Source organism: Bos mutus, chromosome 12 (genome assembly GCF_027580195.1).
Source record: "Bos mutus isolate GX-2022 chromosome 12, NWIPB_WYAK_1.1, whole genome shotgun sequence".
Lineage (NCBI taxonomy): Eukaryota > Metazoa > Chordata > Mammalia > Artiodactyla > Bovidae > Bos > Bos mutus.
Genome location: NC_091628.1, coordinates 29,719,384 through 29,742,532, shown reverse-complemented (window position 1 = coordinate 29,742,532; position 23,149 = coordinate 29,719,384). Strand labels below are relative to the sequence as shown.

At 45.6% G+C, this 23,149-nt stretch overlaps 1 protein-coding gene across 1 annotated transcript in view; it reads left to right on the top strand.

Moving 5' to 3' along the window:
* The first annotated feature begins 5,070 nt into the window (after nt 1-5,070).
* The window catches only part of LOC102271272 (cilia- and flagella-associated protein 337-like), a 43,284-nt gene continuing 25,205 nt past the window's right edge, over nt 5,071-23,149 (top strand). Inside the window, 10 exon segments of the mRNA XM_070380215.1 lie at nt 5,071-5,279; nt 5,281-5,304; nt 7,486-7,591; nt 12,555-12,706; nt 14,633-14,735; nt 19,242-19,348; nt 19,430-19,506; nt 20,629-20,631; nt 22,075-22,129; nt 22,852-22,897. Of these exon segments, the coding sequence (XP_070236316.1) occupies nt 5,071-5,279; nt 5,281-5,304; nt 7,486-7,591; nt 12,555-12,706; nt 14,633-14,735; nt 19,242-19,348; nt 19,430-19,506; nt 20,629-20,631; nt 22,075-22,129; nt 22,852-22,897 (882 nt within the window).

Here is a 23,149-nt window from a genome sequence, read left to right as displayed (position 1 = left end):
CTAAAACCCACTCCAGCCTGGCTTTGTCCCTGCCATGCCACCAAAAGCACCTTTGTAAGGGCCACCAAATGCCCCTCTTGTTGCTGAGTCAGTGACCCGTCCTCATCCCACTTGTTCTCTCAACACTTAAGCTGCAGGTCACTCAGCTTCCTTCGTGTATGCCTTTAAAAAATATATTTATTTATTTGGCTGCACCAGCTCTTAGTTGCAAGCACGTGGGATTAGTTCCCTGACAGGGGATTGAACCCAGGCCCTCTGCATTGGGAGTGTGGAGTCATAGCCACTGTACCACCAGGGAAATCCCCTGGTGTTTTGGCTTGAGAGATCCAGCCTCTCTTGGTTTCCCTTCCACCCAGCTCTTTGCTGGATGACTTCTCTGACTCCCTTAGTTGCTCCCTCCATGATATAATGTCCAAGACCTAATGTTGGAGGCCCCAGAATTTGATCCTCAGTTCTCTTCTCTTTCACATCTGCATCACTCTCTTGATGATGTTATCAAATCCCAAATGCACATCCCCCTGAATTTCAGTCTGGTATTTCCCGCTGCCTTGGACCTATGTCTAAAGGATCTCTCCAACTAGGGTATCTCATAGACATCAAAGTTAAGTTCAAACCTGAATCTAGATCATCTCCGTCAGGCTGTCTAGCTCATCTCAGTTGGCTCTAAATTCATCCCTCCAGTTGCTTGGCCAGAATCTAGTAGTCATCCTTGACTCTTCTCTCTCTCTCTCTCTCTCTCACACACACAACCCATCCTGACCTGTTGATCCCACCTTCATTATACACTCGGAATTTGGCTGCTTGTCCCAGCCCAACTACTACTATCTCGTGAAAGTCACTGCTTTCTCCTCCCTGGGCCACTGTTTCCATCCTGCCCCTGCAGTCTCCACGCATCAGCCAGAGATATCCTGTAAAACGAGAGGTCTGATCTGTGCAAATCCTGCAGTGGGCGCTCGACTCCCTCAGTCAAAGCCAGGTCCTCCTGAGCCCCATGTGTCAGCCCAACCCTTACATCTCTGGCTCGGTCTCCTACTTCCTTCCCTCAGTCTCTCTGTGCTAGTCATACAATCTCCTTGAATTTATTTAGGATCTTTTCACTGCTTCTTCTCTGCACCTAGAAAATTCCCCCTCAAATGCCTGCATTGCTCACTCCCTCAGCTCTTCGAGGTCTTTGCTCAAACTTCTCAGTGAGGCCATCTTGTCCACGTTATTTTATAATGGAACAGCCCAGGTGCTGCCCTCAGCATTCCCTATTTTTCTTACCTTGTTCTGCCCTTGATTAATTCCATGCATTTAATCACCTCCTAATATAGTATATGATTTATCTATTATGTTTGTTGCTCGTGGTCTGTCTTCATCAGAAGACAAGAGCCTTGAAGGCAGGAGTTTTGTCTGTGTTAGTCATTGTTTTGTTCACACTTAGAATAGCACATGGCACATAAGTATGTGCTCAATAAATATTTATTTAATGGATTTCTTTGTGAAGTCAGAGTACATAACAAATCCATCTCTCTCCCAAAGCAGTGCTCAAGGCCACACACAGCAGGAAAGCTAAGATTCTGTAGTGACAAGCTTGTCGAGTGTTTCCTCCTGTGCCCTCTCCGCCCTCTCCCCACCCACCCACCCCCTACACACCCCCACAGTGTCCTACACCTGTGTCACTGCTCAGTTGGATATGTATGTGTCCCACACACTCACACACACACTCTTCCACTGGGCTATAGGCCTCACCCCACCCCACCCCTAAATGGTCCCTAGAGACAGTAATCCCATCAGGAAGAAAGTAGAGGGTTCACACCAGCCCACAGTCCCCTTCAAATCAATTCTAGCTTCTATTTCTGGTCTGTCCCCTTCCGCAGCCCCTAAGGGACCGCCCTTTACATACTCCTGAACTTCAAAACTCAGCTTCAGGTCAGCCATCTGTCCCCAGACAGGATCACCTCCAGCAAGAGGGAAAAACCTTAACAGGAGAGACCAACATGGCACAGAGGCTCTGCGTGAGGCAAAGGAAGTGCTTTCAAGTGCGTTTGGTCCCTTGCAGTGAAGGAAGGCAGGAATTGCTTGCTTGTTTTCATCATTCATGAACATGAAAGGGGACACGTCTTGGTCAAGGCCATAGACAGACCAGGCTGGGCCTCGAACCCAAACCTGAGCAGCATTAGGTTCCACCTAGTGACGGCCGATCTGTGGGCTCCTGCCACACTGAAGAAACAGATGGAGTGAAGGGAAGGAAGTACAGGGAGGGATAAGCAGGAGAGGCCACCTCAGAACAGGAAGAATAAGGATCTGAGCTCTGCAGAGGACACACTCACCTCAGTGCTGACCCCCTGGGATGCGCTAAGCCCGTGACCATGAAAGTGGCCTGTGGGTCAGCCCTGACACTAGCAGCTGCAGTGACAGACAGAATTCACCAGGACCCCAGCACCTCAAGACTTAGCTGCTACTTAGTGTGCTGAGATCTGAGCCCTCCTTGAATCTGCTCTCAGTTTCCATGGTGACTGCTTAAACTTTTCATCATCCTTCTTTCAGACCTTGGGGGAGAGCAATGCTCTCTGGTTTCCATGACAACCACTTAAACATGTATCTCTTTCTGGCTTGGTTGGAAAAGAACTGCTAGAGATCATGCAAATGAACTGGCTGCTCTCCCTTCGCTTAAAAAAATTAAAAATAAAGTGATACACCTGCTTAGATGTTTCAGATCTCTGCTCACAACAAGAGGGGTGAAAGTGTTGAACTGGTGTTTGTGGAGGGTTTGCTGCATTGCCTTGACATTTCAAGTGCTCAGATAACGCAGGCTCACGCTGTCATCTGAAGTAATTATGTACACTCAGCACTTGTCCTCCCCTCCCCTCTGCCTGGCAGATGAAAGAGCTGCAAGTTCAAGGCTGTGTACCTTCCCTGCTGCATGCTACAGCAGAAAGGAAGGATGGGGCCAGAGGGACCACCCGACCCAGCCATTGGCCACTGTGGGGAGGAACCATGGAGGGCAGGGTCTTCACCTCAACTCACTGTCCACAAACCAGCCAGGGCTGTCTCTGGACTCGGGTTATATAGCCTCAAATAATGGGGATGTCAGAGACCCCTGTTCAGAAATGACTCTGCTTCCCTGTTGGAATTCAGGGAAAGGAGAACAGCCACGGGACTCTGAAGCAGAGAAGCTCTGAAGTGGAAAGAGGGGGGCTCCCTTCCCCCAACTGTGACACCTGCCCGTCCTCCCTTGCACAACACGCCCTAACCCAGAGGCCCTGAGAAACAGCCACAGACCGAGCTAAAGCGTGTTTTAAAACTGGTCACCAACAAGTAAAGTTCTGGCGATATCCAGTGAAAAATGGAGATTTCCCACTTCTGTGGGAAAATGGGCAGGGCTGCCTCACGGGGGTCCTCTGAGCTGCAGTAGCACCACGCCCAGGAGGTGGAAGCCTCCAGTCGCCTTGAGGGAACTTTCCTGAGTAGCATGTTCTCCCTGAATCCTGGAAGAAAGCTGAGTTGTAATTTGTGCTAGCAGGTACAAGACCCAGACCAAACTGATAATCCTTCAGCCAGTTGCTGAAGTCACAGATGATGAAAGAGGATTCTTACTTGGGGGTAGAGGGATCGGGAGGGGGTTGGGGAGATGGGTGAAGACAGTTAGTCTCCCACCTTCGTCCTCCAAGGTCCTTCAGGCTCCTTGGACAAGGCAGAGGTCAAGGGGGAAGTCAGGCAGGTGGACGGGAGAGGCACTGGTGAGTGTATTTCGGATTTCCTTCATGATCATCTTCTGGTGAGACTATTTACCCCCTCGGGTCCTAAGACTCTTTAATCAATAGGAATTGATGAGAAGAAGCCAGATGAGGAATACAGGCAAGGCTGTATTGGGATTTGTGCTACAGCAGGAGGAAGCAAAAACAAGTCACAGGTGCCTTGCTCGCTCCCCAGGAGGGGGCAAGCTGGTTCCTTAAACATGGTGAGGGTGGGGGCAGATGGGCAGGTCGGGCAGGAAGGGTGCCTTAGGTGGCCTGCCCACCCCCCTGGTAGTGCTGTGTGCAAGGATCATGCACAGTACCCTACTTTTGCTCTCCCCACCTCAGAAACAGTGGTTGGTTTGTGGCCTTTTTGTATCTTATAATTCATAATTGCCCCGATTGGGCTTTCACGTAGTTATTTTGGGCTTTCCTGGTGGCTCAGTGGTAAAAAATCCGCCTGCAATGCAGAAGCCGCAGGAGACGTGGATTCAATCCCTGGGTTGGGAAGATCCCTTGGAGGGCATGGCAACCCACTCCAGTATTCTTGCATGGAGAACCCCATGGACATAGGAACCTGGTGGGCTACAGTCCATGGGATCGAAAAGAGTCAGATACAACTGAAGTGACTTAGCACACATGCACTGACTTAGCACACACACACGTAAGTTATTTTTAGCCCCTTATAGTTTCTTGTATTTTTGTTGCCTGAGGAGACTTTTATCTAGATGCAAGAACTCTAGTCAAGGGTCCTAGGTCCCGGCCTGTCTCAAAATCAATGTCTAAAGCCTGCAGGAAGGCCCTTGATCATTTCTGTGTGACACTTCTGTGTGATGCTACTATTTTATTCTATTCTGTGGATTCATAAGCCCAAAAGTCATTTGAGTAATTTGGCTCAAATATCTGTCAGAATAGTTGTAAATGAAATTGGCTGATTAGTTAATGAAACCTGGAGGCCCTGATCTAGGAGTCAGATGGTGCTTCCTTGGCTCCAATGTGTTCTTAATGACAAGTGTTTAACCTCTCTATGTGTGAGTTTCCTCACCTGTAAGGCAGCAGTAAAGGTGCTTACCCCACTGAGTTTCTTTGAGGCTCAAACAAGATCATGTATGGGGAGGCTCTGGCCCAATGCCTGGCACTCAGTAGAGATTTGGGGAAACCTTGCGTTTCTTACAATATCATTTTCATTCTTCAGACTACCTATAGTTTAACACCTGGGGTAAAAATGAAGAAAACACTGTCATCACTGAAAATGAGCCTGAGATCTTTCAAAATTAGTAACTTGTCCAAAAATTGACTGATCATGTTGAGAAACTGTTTTGCTTTTCTGTGAATATTTTTAGGGTGCACTATGGGAACAACAAATGTCAAGCAAAAGATGAAAGAAATAAAGGATGTTGGGGGAAATGTCAAAGCAAGAAAAGACCAAGCATTCCTCGGTTTGCCCCAAAGGCGAGCAGAGTGTGATCAAACGGTTTTCTGCATCCACAAAGGAGTCAAGGCATTTCCGTTCTGCAAGGGAAAGAACTTGCTGTTGACAGGTGGAATGGATCGGATAATTAGTCTGGAATCCTTATCTGCCTGGGTAAGTTTTCATTCTCTCTCCAACCAAGGGTGCCCTTGACCTCATAAGTACAGGAGAGCAGGACTGAGGATCACTAAGATTCCCCTTTAATTTAACAGCCCCTGTCCAAAACTGATCTCCCAGACACGCAACCCAGGAAATCTCTGCTTGTGGCTATTACAAAGTCATTTTGGGGGGTTAATAAGCAACTTATTTAAAATGAAAATATCTTGCAAAGACACAGAGATCGTGTAGAACCATCATTCACTCATAACTGGAAGGATTTACTTTGATCAGATTGCTGTCTTCCCTACAATGAATGATGATCAGTTGTAGAGAACAATTAGGGATTTTGATCTCCAATCAGTGTCCTTTCTGTGCACCTCACTCAGATGGCCCTAAGCTTACCCTCACTTCTCTGCTGGAGTTGTGTAGCCCCATCTAATTTAAGGACTCCACCACCCCTGAAATACAGCAGAATTGACCTTAAGAAAACAGGGATTCTTCTGGAAAGCCTGGCACTGGGGTAGTCAGGGTAGCAAACTGTTTAATCAGAAGAGCAGCTGTTGCCATCGCCCCTTCAGTGTGTAATTATCATACTCCTGAGAGTGCCCCTCCAACCTTCATGTGGGTCCCTGCAGAACAAGTCTCAGAAATGCTTTCTTGAAAATAACAGGAACTGTCACTTTACTGAGCACCTACTTGGTACCAGGCACTGTGCCCCATATTCATTCTCTCTAATCCTCATGTCAACTCCATTTACCAAGGAAGAAACTGAAGCTCAGAGGAGCTGAGTAATTTTGGGGTACTAATGGCAGAATCAGGATTCAAATGCAACTTGGTTGCTAAAAGCTGTGTCATTTCTGTTGACAAGTGTTGAAGAAGGAAGGAGAGGAGGAAAACGGGAGTTGATATGGGGTTTGGAGTAAGAACCAGTCACCTACAGAAAGCCCAGGTTGCTGCTGAGCCTCTGCACAGACACCAGTGAGGCCTGCCAGGTGACCCCCACCCCCTCAGCTGCTGGGCAGTGCTCCAAGGCGGTGAGCTCACGGGTCCAGCCTCTGTCCCGCCTCAGTCCCTTTCTAGCTGAATGATCCTGAGCAAGGGCTGCAGCCTCCAGTCCCTCTTTGGAAATAACAAGAATATCCACTCCTGGATGAGTAGTAGTAGTATTTGTTGTTCAGTCAGCTAAGTCGTATGGACTGCAATCCCATGGACTGTTGCCCACTAGGCTTCCCTGCCCTACACTGTCTCCCAGAATTTGCTCAAACCCATGTCCGTTGAGTTGGTGATGCCATCTAACCATCTCCTCTTTTGTCGTCCCCTTCTGCTCCTGCCCTTTGTCTTTCCCAGCATCAAGGTCTTTTCCAATGAGTCGGCTCTTCACATCAAGTGGCCAAAGTATTGGAGCTTCAGCATCAGTCCTTCCAATGAATATTCAGGGTTGATTTCCTTTAGGATTGACTGGTTTGATCTCCTTGCTGCCCATGGGACTCTTGGGAGTCTTCTGTAGATTAGCAGTACAGATCGCAAATGAGACCATCCATATAGAGCACTCAGTGCCATGTCTGATGCCTAATAAGAAGGAAAGAAATGGAAGGGAGGAAGGAAGGAAAAAAGAAACATGATTTTTCTACCCACTTCTACTACCTTAGCCTCCTGTTTGTCAGAAGACTGAGAAAAATTTGCTTACTTCCCAGTGACATGGTTATAAAACGACACTGTTCTCTCCCGTCAACCTCAGCCCAGCATCCCTTCTCCTTACCCCTCACCCTCCCACAGCACACGCAGCCCTGCACCCTTCAGGGCCCTGCGATCCCTCAGAACTCCTTAAAATAAACTCTTATTAGAAAGACATTCACGCCAGATCTGAATCCTGCATAAAGCAACAACCTGCGTGGAGTCTCTTCCAACCCCACCCAGCGCTCTTCCAAGCTTATTCCTTTTATAGCGGTATTGTCAGCCCTGGGAGAAACAAAGCCCAGGGCTTCATCTCACACCGAGTTGTGTTGCTGTAACTGCATATTATCTGCTTCACTCCTTTTATCACACAAGATATATACGCACGTCGTTTCAGAGGGAGACATAACCCTCCTCAGGCTGAATAGAGCTGCCAGATCCGGGCCAAGTTTAGTCTTGCATTTTTATTTAGAAGCCTCAGCTAGAACTGCCTGGTGTTCATCTGTTCTTTTTCCATTCTAGAAAACCAACAGGTATGCTGAGAAGCCACACAGCTCCAGTGATTTACATCCATGTGTCTGCTGAGGATAACAAGATATTTTCCATGTCCACCGACAACACTATTAAGGCCTTTGCCCTGTTATGTTTCGATGTGTTATCCAATGCGGTTTCAGACAGAGAAGGTGTTCCTTTCATGTTTTCATTCCTCTCTCTGGAGCCTTTGGGGCCTCTGATTAGCAGATGCTTAGATGGCATTTGCTTCCATGGATCTGCTTTTGAAAGGGAGAATAGGCAAGCAGGGGAAGGGCAGGCTCTCTGAGAACTTCCTATACCTGCTCTTTGTTGGGATGAGTAAATGTTATAGCACTGAGCCCTCTGCTTATACTCCATTCAGAGATTCCTTGTGAGAATGCAGGTTGGGGATGGAGAGGGGGAGCTGGGGACAGAATGGGGACAGAAGGAGTCAGCAGTCCTTTGCCTCTAGAGGTGATCATCTTGTCTTGCAGGACACATAGAGCAAGTGGGCCCTTTCTGAAATGCTCTCTAAGGCTTAGAATTTAAACCTTTCTGGCCCTGGCAGAGGTAGCAATGTCCCTACCTTCATTTTGTTTGCCTTCATACCTCTTTTTATACACAGGGTCCTGTCTGCCTATAAAGCCCAGTCACTCTGTTATCTCTGGAATACACAGTTTTATAAATTAAAAAAGAAGAAAAACCTCACTGATTTGTTTCATTCATCACCTCATATGCTTTTCCAGTGAATATGACAAGTTTCCATGGCTCATCCACCTTCTTTTCTGGACTGTCACAGGGCCAGAGGATGGGTGTTTGGAGCAATGTGAGTTGCTGGAACCTCAGGACAGAGATCATATTCACTGCAGATATATAAACCAGCTCACTGACCCCTCACATAATAAATGATTGATAGACGCTGAGCTGAATTGTGTCTCTTCAAAATTCATATGTCAAAATGTTAACCCCCAGTACTTTAGAATATGGTTGTATTTACAGATAGGGCCTATAAAGAAATTGCTGGGTTTTTGCTTAGTCACTAAGTCATGTCCAACTCTTTTGCTAAGTAATGACCAACTCTTTGAAACCCCATGGACTGTAGCCCGCCAGGCTCCTCTGTCTACGGGATTTATCAGGCAAGAATACTGGAGTGGGTCACCATTTCCTTCTCCAACCCAGGGATTGAACCCAAGTCTCTTGCATCCCCTGCATTGGCAGGCAGATTCCTGACCACTGAGCCACCAGGGAAGCCCCTATAAAGAAATACTGAAGGTTAAATGAGGTCATATTGGTGGGCCCTAATCTAGTATGACTGATGTCCTTACAAAAGGAGGAAATCAGGACACTCAGATTGAGAGGCAACCTTACAAGGACACAGCAGGAAGATGGTCTTCTGCAAGCCCAGGAGAAAGGTCACTGAAGAGTCCATATCTTTCCATGCCTTGATTTTGGACTTAAATCTCTTACTTCACGCTGTACAAAAAGGTTAACTCAAAATGGATCATAGACCTAACTGTAAAAAGAGCTACACCTACCAAACTCTTAGAAGAAAACATGGGAGCAAATCTTCATGACCTCGGTCTAGGCAATGATTTCTTAGATATGTCATCAAAAGCATAAGAGACTAAAGGAAAAAATGAGTTGATTTCCTCAAAAATAAAAACTCGTGCTTTAAAGGACGATATTAAGAGAGTGATTAGACAACCTACAGGATGAGACAAAATACCTGCAAACCATATATCTGATGAGGGACTTGTACCTAGAATACAAAGAACTCAGTGCTCAGCAATAAAAGCACAGATAGCTTATTTTTAAATGGGCAAAGGACTTGGACAGAAAGTCCTTTAAAGAAAATATTCAAACGGCCAGTAAACACAGGACAAGATGCTCAACATCATTAATCACTATGAAAATTCAAACCACGCCCATTAGGATGGCTAACATTAAAAGATAGATGATAACAAATGTTGGCAAAGAAGTAGAGAAATTGGAACCCTTGTGGATTGCTGGTGGGAATTTAAATGGTACAGCCACTTTGGAAAACATTTTGGTAGTTCTTTCAATGTTAACCAGAAAGGTAATATATGACCTAGCATTTCCACTCCTGGATTTATACCCAAGAGAATTGAAAACATCTGTTCATAAAAATAATTACATATGGATATTCATAGCAGCATTCATGACAGCCAAAAAGTAGAAATAAACCAAATGTCCATGAACTGAGGAATGGATAAACAAAATCCAATCAGCCATACAATGGAATATTATTCAGCAACAAAAAATGGAAATGAAGCACTATTATAGGGGACAGCACAGAAAACATGAGAAGCTCTAAGTGTTACGTGAAAGCCAGTCACAAAGGGCTGTGTACCGTATAATTCCATTTATATGAAATGTCCAGAGTAGGCAAATTCAGACACAGAAATGAGCTTAGTGCTTGTCAGGGGGTAGGGTGAGCTGGGAATAGGGGGTAGCAATTAATGGGCATGGGGTTTCCTTTTGGAGGAAGGAAAATTTTTTGAAAGTAGTGGCGATGGTTGCACAACTCTGTGAATATGCTAAAAACCATTGAACTGTATGCTTTAAAATGCAAATTTTGTAGTATGTGGATTAAATGTCAATAAAGCTGTGTTTTGTTTTGTTTTGTTTTTAAAGAAGAGAGCGAGTGAGGAGTCAAGGATGATACTAAGATTTTAGGTCTGTGATAAGGAAGGTGGTGGGTGAGAGGAGTATAATGTCAGGAGCCCAGTTGCGGATGTGCTGGAGAGAGTCGTCCTGAGAGAGGGGAGATGCAAGAGCTGGAGATACAAATTTGGGAATCAGCATTTAGATAGAATTTTAAGCCGTGGAGTAGATGAGATCATAAAGGGAGCATGCTTTCCTGCTTAGTTGCGTCCAACTCTTGGTGACTCTTGGACTACAGCCTGCCAGGCTCCTCTGTCCATGGGATTTTTCAGGCAAGAGTACTGGAGTGGGTTGCCATTTCCTTCTCCAGGGGATCTTCTGGCCCGGGGATCAAACCCGAATCTCCTGCATCTCCTACACTGCAGGCAAATTTTTTACCTGCTGAACCATCGGGGAAGTCTCATAACGGGAGCCAAAGTGGGCAAAAGAGAGAAAAGCTCTAAAGACTGAGAACAGGGGCCCTGTGACACTCTGGGATTTTACTGTTTGTGGGGTCCAGCATTGCTCCTGTGTAGTGAGCTTAGAGTCCATCTCACGGCAATGAAGAACATATTTATATAAAATTAGGTGTTGAGATCACAGTCAGGGATACAACCAGGACCCAAACTCAATTTAGTCCTCCAAGAAAAACTGATTAAAATGGTGAGATTTATGGACTTTAGTTTTTTATTTATTTTGAAAATCAAATTCATCCAAAGGCATTCTCCAGGGCCACAAAGTTGGAGATTTCATATTTTTAATTCACTTTTTTTTTTTCAAAACTTGCCACCATCAGATAATCATAATTCTGTATGTGAGGACACGTCTTCTATCCTATTTTTTTTCCTAGTGCCTCTCCATTTTCTTCCAATCTAAACTCATGATGACAAGATTAGCATCTTGCCTGTGATGATTCAGGCATATTGAATCACTTCCCAAAGTGTGTTTAAAATATGTTGAAATCCTATCTTGGAAATAGGGTGTGTAATTTATTTCAGAATATATTATTCCTATCAAATAAAAACTAATCAACTAGGAAGCAAACAGCTAAATTTCTAGCATGCCTGATCAGATAGTCTTCATTCTTTGGTTGATTTTTTTTTTTAGCCCAAATATTTCATGTCTGTAAATCATGGGGACCCACAAAATGTTTCAAGAGTCTGCTAGTTTCTGGCATTCTCTAAAGAAGAGCAAAGTGACTGATTCAGATTTCCATTTTCACTTGTTATTTTTTGTGCATTTAATATTGCACACCACAAACAAAGCTGTTTTATGTCAACAAGAATTAGGGTGGAAAGAAAGCTATTTCTTGGAAGGAAGATAGCATGGTGTGTCAGTTAAGGTAAGGCTTGCCACTGTAACAGATAAACCCCTTTTTTTCCATAGGTTGAAACAATGTAAATTAATTTCTGTCTATTGTAAAAATCCAGCACCAGTGCTTCTGGTGAGGGGCACTTTTTCTCCCTTCAAGAACAGAGCAGTCAGGACTTTGCTGGCAGTCCAGCCATTAAGACTCTGTGTTTCCATTGCAGGAGATGATAGTTCAATCCTTAGTCAGGGAACCAAGACCCCGTGAGCCACACAGTGCAGGCAAAAAAAAAAAAAAATTAGTGATGAACAATAATAGTGTTATTCTAGCCATATTATACCATCTTCTAGCACTCCATCTTTTATTAAATGTTTAGATTCCTTAACACAAATCTATAAGGCAAATGCTACTATTATTCTCCCCATTTTACAGATGAAGAAACTGAGGCAAAGAAAATGTAGTTATTTGTCCAACACCACACAGTGATCAGGCAGTACAGCTGGGATTCCAACCCAGGGACGGGGGGTTATGCTCTCCTCCAGTAGTCACCCTGAGGTTTCTTGCCTGTGTCCTCCAGGGATGGGTTTTAAGGATCAATAGGAAGAAATAGGGGCATATCTTGGGGGCAGCAGTAGCTCTGAGCCACAGATCAGACCCATACTGTGAGCCCCCACCGAGGAAACTGTGTCTATGGAAGAGAAGCATCTCCTGGTGGGAAAGTAGAGCAGAACTCTGGGGAGTTTAGCTGCAGTTGCCGGGCAGCTTCATCCTGGCAGAAGGGCTCAGGACTTTGGTCCCCACTTCATGCTTCCTTGTGTGTGTGTGTGTGTGTGTTAGTCACTCAGTTGTGTCCGACTCTTTGTGACCCCATGGACTGTAGCCCGCCAGGCTCCTCTGTCCATGGGATTCTCCAGGCAAGAATACTGGAGTGGGCTGCCATTTCCTTCTCCTTAGACAACTACCCTTCCTTTGGGGGAGTGAGAGGAGGGACAACGTGTGAACTTTGCATAAGCCTAAGAGATCCCCCAACAGGTGATGGCTTTGGAAACCCAGCAAAACAGGCTAGTCAAGAGCTCTGATCACTTTTTTCTCACTGCCTCCTCAGATCTGGGATCTGGAGACCAACGGCTGCTTGTTCACTGCCTCCTCCAAAGCCAGCAGCATTCAGGGTGAGCCCGGGGCCTGCCTCTGTCTCCCCGGTCCCAGAGCCCTGTATGTGGCCGCTGGTATCCTAGCACTTCTGCACCTGAGGCTGAGGTAGGAGGGTGTCCTCTGGGCCCTGGCAGTCAGCTCTCCAGAAGGTCCTGCAGAGCTCAGTGCAGCTGCCTAGGACCTTCTACCTAACAATCCAGAGCTAAGGACTCTGTGGGAGCCCCCGGCTATACACCCCACACCCTAGAGCACAGTGTACATCTGGTGAGCTCTCCCTAACATGCCCGCTGGTAACTCTGACACCACCTCCCTATATCATCCTGAAGACTGAGATCCACCCCTTGAGCCTGTTCCACCCACCAGCCCACCCCCATAGGAAACTGTCCTACAAAGCCCGGGGCTGCTTACTCAGTCCTAAGGCATCGGCCTACTTGTAGTCCCACTGTCCAGCAGCGTCCATACCTGAAACCCCTGTCCCTCAAGCAGGGCAGCCACTCTAGGACACAGCGGGCACTGCCAGGTCATCACTCCAGCCAGGCCTGGAAGGCAGGCTCTTCACTCAAGAGGCCAAAACAACCAGCTGAAAAATGGGAGCATCTCTGAGTCAAACTGCTGTTTGTTCTACATGGTATCACTGTGCAGAACAAACAGCCTGCTGGGTTGATTTTTTTAGAGCAAAGTGTCTGAAATTCCACCTCACGGCAAAAATAGCCTCTTCTCTAGCACCAACACTTGAATGCCAGATACTGTCTGCCAGTCCCCGCTCCATCTCTGGGGAGCTTGTGATGTTGACCAGGTCAGCCAAAAGCCTCCTGCGGTCTCATCTGTGACGTGTGGAGACCCTGCTCCCCAAAGTTCTAATCGTCCTTATGCCAAGCCCTGCTTTGCCCACACTGAGACTCTTCCAGCACTAAATCTGAGGTTGCGGGTCCCCCAAATCTCTGTGAGTGGCCCAGGCTTGGGGCTGACCATCGCAAGGCACTAAGGAGAGTGACGGCTGGTGACCAACGTTCGGTTCTTCAGTGTCCACTGCATGCCAGCCTTTTACCTCCTTCCCCGCTCTTTTCCCTCACAAAGTTTCTATAAAGGATTCCATTTTACAGATGAGGCGATGAGTGTAAAGGGATTGGGTGGCTTAAGAGGCGAAGTCCAAGGACACGGGTGAGCCCTATGCCCCTGGGTGCCAGTGGGAGGCACTCTGCAGGGCCTCCCAGGATCTGGCCTGGCCTTGTCCCTGCTGTGAGGGAAAAGCACTGCCATTCAGGCTTGGGGACTCAGAACGGGATGATACAGTTTGTTTGTGGGAAGATGTGCGTTAATAGGGAAGAAGGTCCACCTTGCAGTTTCATGAAGTCACACTCCTTCTTGCCCCATCAAGGAGACATGGCATCAGTTCTCACGTTTGTGGCTGCTCCTCATTGCAGACCCGTCAGGTTATGTGAGGTCCTGGGCTAAGGACGTCACGTTGGCCCTCTTTGTCCATGGGTGCTGCATCAGACATTCAACCAACTGGAGATGGAAGAAAAAAATTATTTCAATTCCAGAAGTTTCCAAAAAGCAAAAGGACCCCCAAAGTTGAATTTGCCACATATGGCAACTATATATGTAACATTTAAATTGCATTGGTTTTTATAAGTAATTTGGGGATGTTTTAAAGTATATAAAAGAATGTGCATGGGTTATATGCAAATATTATGCCATTTTACATAAGGGACTCGAGAACCTGTGGATTTTGGTGTTCTTGGGGGTCCTCAAACCAATCCCCCCCCTCAGATACTGAGGGATGACTGTATATATGGCTTCTCATTTAATCCTCAAAACAATGCTTTAAAGTAGATACCATTATTCCTATTTAATAGATCATAAAAGTAGAGTTCTGAACAGCTAAGTGACTTGCCCAAGGTCACAGACCCATCATTTGAGCTCAGGACCATCCTCTTAATCAAAGTAATCGACGTTTCGTCCCGGGTATGCATGTTGTGCCCTCGGTTCAAGTTTTCATCCTCTTTCTCTCTGTTTTTCATGAACAAGTTCTCCCCATGAGCCTCACCCAGTGGTTTCCCACAAGAAGCCCGTGGTATGCTGCCGGTACAACCCCACATTCAGGCAGGTGGTCAGCTGTTCAGAAGCATCTGTAAGTATCAAGCGTTAGTCTCTTTAGCAATGATGTGCTTGCAAGTGCGGCCCCACTGTCCTCACCTTCACGGGGCAATCTGTCTCTAGAAGTGAAAAATGAGAGGTTCGGGTCTGCTCTGCTGACCACCTGTAGTGTTTGGACACTCTTCCGTGAATGCTCACAGGGATGGAAGAGCCCACAGATTCTGCAGGGCTTGCATTGTGAGCTATTTGGAAGGACAGTCTGTCTGGTCTTATGGAATGGTTAAGACTTCATGGCAATGCTCTTGTGTGGATGATCAGTGTACCCCTAACCCCCTGCAACTCTAGTCTGGGAATGAGGGTTCACAACTTGCCGTCTACTTCCCCTCTCACCAGAACTCATGAGGACCCCACTGGCCCCATCCTGGAGGACCTGAACAGTGGCTGGCCCACAGGAGGGGCCATAATCAGCAATCATTGCTCCTTGAACAAGGAACTAGAGCACGGAAACACGGACATCCCACAACTTATGTTTTTCTGTCCTTGAGGCAATGGGAGGGCACATCCCAAGTACACTGGTGCTGCTGAAATGTTCTGAAATCTTCTAATATTAGTTCAATCACTTACTTTATTACTGACCTAGGCTCTAACATTGCAAGTGAGTGTCCCTGGCAGTGTGGCCGTGACCTCTTCCCTCATTCCTGCCAGAGCCTGGTGCACCCTGTCTTTAGGATTTACAGCATCAGGAGCATCACAGCCCGGACACATCCTCTTCCTATTCACATTCACTTCAGCTGCACTCCCAGCATCTCTTCTTGACAAGCTTCTGCTCCAGAGATTAATGGTCACCATGGTCTTATTAAGTACCAAAAGAAGTAAATTACCTGATCTCTTGGTCAAAAATTTTTTATGATGACTCAGTGTCAGTTCATCTCAAAGAAATTGGGTTCCTGCATAGTTGGGTTCCTGCATAGTTTGGGTTCAAACTTACAGAGAAGCATTTATCCTTCAGATTTGACTCCAAGGAAGTCAGTCTTATCATGCTTCTCAGCGTTCTGCACATTCCTGCCCCTGGGTCTGTGCAAACTTTTCCCATCCCCACCCTGGAATTTCCTTCTTCCTGCTCTTTTCCTACGCGCACCTAAGCAACCCTTCAAGGTCCAACTCAAGTCCTGTCTCCACCAGGGAAAATTTGCCTTCTCCACCCTGACTTGTGTGGGCACCTCCCTCTTCCTGATCACCCCCTGAGCCTTCTGTACGGTGTTCTGCTCTGTTTCATGTGTGTGAGCCTCACCTCTAAACAATTGCTTCAGGTGTTTGAGGGCAGGAATCAGAGCACCTATGTCTCCCTCTTCTTTCCTTCTTAATCTGTCAAAAGCCTTCTTATTCTTTAAGGCACAACTCAGACACCAGCCCCTGTAACAGTCCTAGATCCCCTCCCACATCCAGGCAGAATGAATGGCTCCATTAGTGTTTGGGCTCCTAATTCTATGCTAACACAGTCTGCCTCCCTCAATGGCATTACATTGATATGCAAGTCTCCCCCAGTGGTGGGTGGTAAGTAGAGGTTAAGTTGAGATATAAATACTCTACAATTATAACTGTATGTATTAGGCATATGCTAATCAATCAATCATGAGAAACGCTGGACTGGAAGAAGCACAAGCTGGAATCAAGATTGCCAGGAGAAATATCAATAACCTCAGATATACAGATGACACCACCCTTACGGCAGAAAGTGAAGAGGAACTAAAAAGCCTCTTGATGAAGGTGAAGGAGGAGAGTGAAAAAGTTGGCTTAAAACTCAACATTCAGAAAACGAAGATCATGGCATCTGGTCCCATCACTTAATGGGAAATAGATGGGGAAACAGTGGAAACAGTGTTAGACTTTATTTTTGGGGGCTCCAAAATCACTGCAGATGGTGACTGCAGCCATGAAATTAAAAGACGCTTACTCCTTGGAAGAAAAGTTATGACCAATCTAGATAGCATATTCAAAAGCAGAGACATTACTTTGCCAACAAAGGTCCGTCTAGTCAAGGCTATGGTTTTTCCAGTGGTCATGTATGGATGTGAGAGTTGGACTGTGAAGAAAGCTGAGCGCTGAAGAATTGATGCTTTTGAGCTGTGGTGTTGGAGAAGACTCTTGAGAGTCCCTTGGACTGCAAGGAGATCCAACCAGTCCATTGTGAAGGAGATCAGCCCTGGGATTTCTTTGGAAGGAATGATGCTAAAGCCGAAACTCCAGTACCTCATGAGAAGAGTTGATTCATTGGAAAAGACTCTGATGCTGGGAGGGATTGGGGGCAGGAGGAGAAGGGGACGACAGAGGATGAGATGGCTGGATGGTATCACTGACTCGATGGACGTGAGTCTGAGTGAACTCCGGGAGTTGGTGATGGACAGGGAGGCCTGGCGTGCTGCGATTCATGAGGTCCCAAAGAGTCGGACATGACTGAGCTACTGAACTGAACTGAATCAATCAATTAATCAATTCAGTCACTGAGTCGTGTCCGACTCATTGCAACCCCATGAACCACAGCATGCCAGACCTCCCTGTCCATCACCAACTCCCGGAGTCCCAAACTCATGTCCATTGAGTCAGTGATGCCATCCAACCATCCCACCCTCTGTCGTCTCCTTCTCCTCCTGCCCTCAATCTTTCCCAGCATCAGGGTCTTTTCCAGTGAGTCAGCTCTTCGCATCAGGTGGCCAAAGTATTGGAGTTTCAGCTTCAACAAGAGTCCTTCCAATGAACACCCAGGACTGATCTCCTTTAGGACAGACTGGTTGGATCTCCTTGTAGTAATGCTGCTGCTGCTGCTGCTGCTAAGTCACTTCAGTCGTGTCCGACTCTGTGCGACCCCATAGACGTCAGCCCACCAGGCTCCTCTGTCCCTGGGATTCTCCAGGCAAGAACACTGGAGTGGGTTACCATTTCCTTCTCCAATGCATGAAAGTGAAAAGTGAAAGTGAAGTCACTCAGTTGTGTCCAACTCTTAGCGACCCCATGGACTGTAGCCCACCAGGCTCCTCCATCCATGGGATTTTCCAGGCAAGAGTACTGGAGTGGGGTGCCATTGCCTTCTCCGCCTTGCAGTAATAAACACCCCTATACTTACTGAGTTAAATTATTGATTTAAGTATTTGCTCACCTTGCAAATCTGTTGCTGTGTGAAGTCTTTGTAGCATAGTCATGCCCATCATCACAATCCATGACATCTAGACTCCATTGCCCAAGACCTTGATAAGGCCTGAATTTATGAATACCACTATATCACATTGTATTCATTCATTTGTATAAACTGAGCACTAGGGACCACCAAATTTTGATGCCTTTGAAATGCTTATAAGCTGTACAATGAAGATTAATAGAGTTCAATTAAATGTTTACAATATATTACTTATGAACTGTAACTTAACACATGCATAGTTACATGTAATACCAAAGTTTATCAGAATAACAACTTTGGGGACTTCCTTGGCGGTCCATTGGTTAGGACCCTGCTTCCACTGCAGGGGGCACAGGTTTAATCTGTGGTCTGGGAAATAAGATCCCACTGTGCCATGGCAGTCAAAAAATATTTTTAAAAATTTTAAAGATTATTTTCATTCAAAGAGTGCTCAAGAGATGAGGCAAAAAGAAAGTAACTGCAAGACTGGAACAAGCTGGACTGAGCAAAGCTTTAAAGCTGAGGGTTTATATATCCTTCCCAGAAAATGTGTCATCTTTTCTCTTCAGCTTTGCTTTGGTGGTAAATAAATTTGGCTGCTCAAAATTCAATTCACACCTCTCTTCTCTGAGTTACATGGTCAGGAGATTTTTATCCAATGCTTCTAAATTTTCTGATCTTCTCAGTCAGTACTATGGACTGAATTGTGTTCCCCTCAAATGCATGTGTTGAAGTCCTAATGCTCGGTACCTCAGAATATGGTTGTATTCAGAGACAGTCTTTAGAGAGGTCATCATGTTAAACTGAGGCTGTGAGGGTGGGCCCTCCCTAATCCAATCTGACTGGTGTTCTTATAACGAGAGGAAATTTGTACACATAAAGAGATACTGGGGTGCAGAGGCACAGAGGAAAGACCACGTGAGGACTCAGTGAGAAGGTGGCCATCCACAAGCCAAGGAGACAGGCCTCGAAAGAGACCAAACCCTGCTGGCAGCTTGATCTTGGACTGTGAGAAAATGTGTCTGCTGTTTATAGCCCCAGTCTACAGTATTTTGTTATGGCAGCCCTAGCTAACGAACTGGAGAAGGAAATGGCAACCCACTCCAGTGTTCTTGCCTGGAGAATCCCAGGGATGGGGGAGCCTGGTGGCTGCCATCTATGGGGTCACACAGAGTTGGACACAACTGAAGTGACTTAGCAGCAGCAGCTAACGAACACACTCAGGTGAGCCAACTTGTATTAATAAAAGTACAGAAACCTTCAGAGTAAATGCATATCTTTCATATCTATGAGACTAAACCTCTAAATGTAAATTCTCTCTAATTTGATAGCCTGTCTCCAGCTACTTTTTTAAACTTCCTGTTACAGGTGGTGAAAGTATGGGACTTTGAAACGGGAAGACTGTTGTCTGAATTTACTGGGGCTCATGGCAATGCTGGAATCACCTGTCTGACCTTCGACTCCAGTGGAAGAAGGTATGTGCTTTCGTCAGAACCTTCTACTGTTAGGCAGGATGACCCCTGACTTCCGTCCTGATGCAGGGTTCTGCTTTTTAGGCTGGTTACTGGGGGCAGAGACGGCTGTCTGAAAATACGGAACAACAACAGTGGACATTGTCTGCACACTGAAACACGCTGAGTCACCTCCTACCAAGGGTCCCCATGAAATAACGACACACATTAGGCATTTGGGGCACATACAGGAGAAATCAAATGAGACAGAGTCTAGGATGCATGGAACAATGTTCTATCCTTTCTCTCTGGTATTTCGTTGCCACTGACTCTAAACTACTGGGCAGGAGGGACATACTTCACATATATGTTTGTGTTCCCATCTATAGCCTGTGCATTTGTTCCCTCACTGCCTGGTATAGACCTGAATTCTTTAAAAAGTTTAACCTGGGACTTCTCTGGTCGTCTAGTGGTTAAGAGTTTGCCTTCCATCGCAGGGCATGTAGGTTTCAATCACTTGTCAGGGGGCTAAGATCCCACATGCCTCAAAACCAAAAACCCAAAATATGAAACAGAAGCAATATTGTAACAAATTCAACAAATGCTTTAAAAACAGCCAGGCTCCCCTGTCTATGGGATTTCCCAGGGAAGCATACTGGAATGGGTTGTCATTCCCTTCTCCAGGGGATCTTCCCAACCCAGGAATTGAACCCAGGTCTCCTGCATTGCAGGCAGATTCTTTATCCATGAGCTACGAGAAAAGCAACGCCCCTTCCCCGCCCCCCCAAAAATCTTTAAAATATTTAATTTTTCTAAACATTTTAAATATCACATAAGTCAAACATCACAAAGTCTAGATGAACTTAGATGAACTAAAAGCAAGTCTTTTTTATGTGTCATTGTGATCTTTTTTTTCAAGTTTGCTTATTCCCTTTGTTCACGTGCTAGGTCTATTCCTGGTAAAATTTCCGCAATTCTGGCCTGTGAAGCTATGAGAAAGATCAGAGGCAAATGTTCTTCAACATTCGGAGGATATAAACAAAGTCCAAGTAAACAAGATAAAAACTGCTCAGTGCCATGTGTGTGTGGTCCCTAGTTTTGCCTTTGACTTCGTGAATTTGTTGCTGGTTCGCTGTCAATAAGTGTCAGGCACTCTGCAGGAGAAGATGAGCCTCTTCCCACGGCTGAGCCAGGGCTGAATCAACCTTTTAGGGCAGTGAGAGCAGCATCAGCTGTGTTTTGATGGCTTGGAAAGACACCTGCCGAGGTCCAGCCCCGGCTGATCCAGGGAGTTCGAAGGGGAGACGGTGTTGGTGAATACACTGGCTTTAATTAGATATTAATTAGAGATATAAAGAGTAATAGAATAAGGATAGCTCAGTAGGAAAATTCAGTGCAGAAAAGAGGCTGAGTAGCTTGGTTTACGCGGGAAACCAATAAAACTTCAAGACAAGAAGCTTGTACCACTTACGTAGGCCGTAGGCGTCCTTCCGTTCTCCCAAAGGAGAGGAGACACTGAGGCCTCCCCGGTCGGATCTTAGAAGCCCAGGCATAATTAGTAAGCATGGCGGGCTCTGCGCTCCAGATGGAAACTCAGCCACAGTTTGAGAGAGAGAACGACATGGGGAGACCAGTATTTCGAGGAACTCATCCCATTCTTTATTTTCCAGGATCTATTTTTATACACTGAGATGGTATACACAAGTCACGCGGGGACAGCAGTCCTGACTTTTATTAAAGTCAGGTGCTTCATACAGATTTATACAGAGGTCTTAGGGGTGTTATATCATCTTCTGGCCAGAGGGGCCTGCTGACAGTTTATGACCCTCTCCTTGTGACAGCGGTCAGTCAACCAGAACACTTATTTCTCCAGGGGTGATTATTTTTGAAACAGACGCCACCTTCCAAAGGTACCAGATAAAGTTACATTCCTATAGGGTGAGGGTGTAGTGGGTTTTAGTTAAGGAAAGAATTTACTTAGCCTAAGGTCTAACATGATTTATATCAAAGGTTAATACTTATTTCTTCTATATATTCATTAATGTGTGTAAGGGCAGGGGATGTGGAGACTTAGCAGTAAACATTGGCTCAACAAATGAAAAACCCTTCACCAATAAAATTTCTAATCAGCCCACTATACTTATACTAATAGTTTTCTAACTTCTCTAAAGAACCTGTTTTTAGAAGGTTTAAAGCATCTCGTGCCTCTCACGGTTGGGAGGCTGTGAGCAATCACATGTGGCTGGACAAGCCTGTCAGGCAGGCTAGAGAACCTTCAGAGGAGTTTGTAGGTTGAAACACTCCTATCACGCCCAGGAATTATTATTAACTGGAGCTCTAAGTTAACTCCTTCTCCGAAAGAGGCTGTGGGGGACAGCCCCCCATAAAGTCAGAGGTGTAGGTGAGAGCACAAAGTAGTAAAGTAGGCAGGCTCTGGTTATGGGGGTAGATGCTCGAGAATTTCCAGGGGGACTGCTGAGGCTCGATCCCGCCTTTGCGTATGTCGAGCCTCCTTCCTCATGACCTTTGCCACGGGTGGCGGTCCTCCCGCCGGCTCCCCACAGACACCTAACTGTGGTCTGAAAACCAGAAAGTAAGTGTTGAAGTTTCCCCAGTCATCAGTTGGATTGAGCCAACATGTGTAAATTGATTCAAGAGCTAATATAGAAAAAAATTTTTATCTTATTTACTTGGACTTCATTTATACTCTTATGTACTTGGATTCTTAGTTGATAATATTATCTTTCTAGACGGAGACCAAGGTAAAGTCTGTGATTGCACCTACTTGGAAGTGAACCAAAATAAGTGAGTTACATTCAGCTTGAATATAAGAGAGACAACTTTGAATATTTGGTTGGGTATCCTTTTTGACACAAACTTTGTCCTAGGGAAGGATACTAAAGATAGTAAAGGGAATTTTCCAGAAGGAAATGTGTCAAAGAATTCCCCAAACTGTGGTTGCTCCCTGATGGCAATTTAGGCAACTCGTCTCTTCCAGAATATTGGAAACAATTCTCTTCACATTTTGATAATAGTCTAGAGGTAGAGGTAGGAAACAGTGCGTCTTCCACCAAATGCTTTATCAAGGAATAAATCACAAACTAGAGTAGCTAAATTCAGCAGCCATAAGTCAAAGAATAAAAATCCAATAAATTCCCTCCTGAACATGAAAGTGTTAAAAAGCAGTACTCGATCCATTTCTATTTGCGTCCTTGCCTCCATGGTGCAGCCAGGCTCTCGGGACCGAGTAATCCTCAGAAAGGCAGCTGCTCATGGAACAGACCTTGGGAACAACAGAGTATCCTGTTTCTGTTCCTAATCCTTTAGGAGCCAGTTAAAAAACTGACCCTCATTTACCAAATCATGTTTTATCTTGCTCTTCATAAAAAAACAGAAGAGGTGACTTTCTTGCTCTCCTCATTTGTCACATGAACATGGCAAAATCAAGCCACAGTGCTGATTCCATGCAAAAATTAAGCAAATGATAAGCTTAAGTATCAAAATATAGCCATCTGTTATTGTTCTAGGTGTATCAGAGCAGTTGGATGGGAGAGAAGAATAGATGTGTACTTTGTAAGTGAAATGTACAGAATTATGATGTTTTCAAAACCCTGCTTCAAACCGATATGCATCTCCCCACCCCCACCCCCTGCTGAATCTTTTCTCTCTAAAAACAGATTTTGGAGAAATTCTTTATACCTCTATCTGGTATAAGCCAAGCAGTGATACAGAAAAAAAGTGTTTCCTCCTTCCTTCTCTCCCCTTTTTCTCCCCATTTTTCCTCCCTTCTTCCCTTTAAAAAACTTGAGTTTTTCTCCTTCGGTT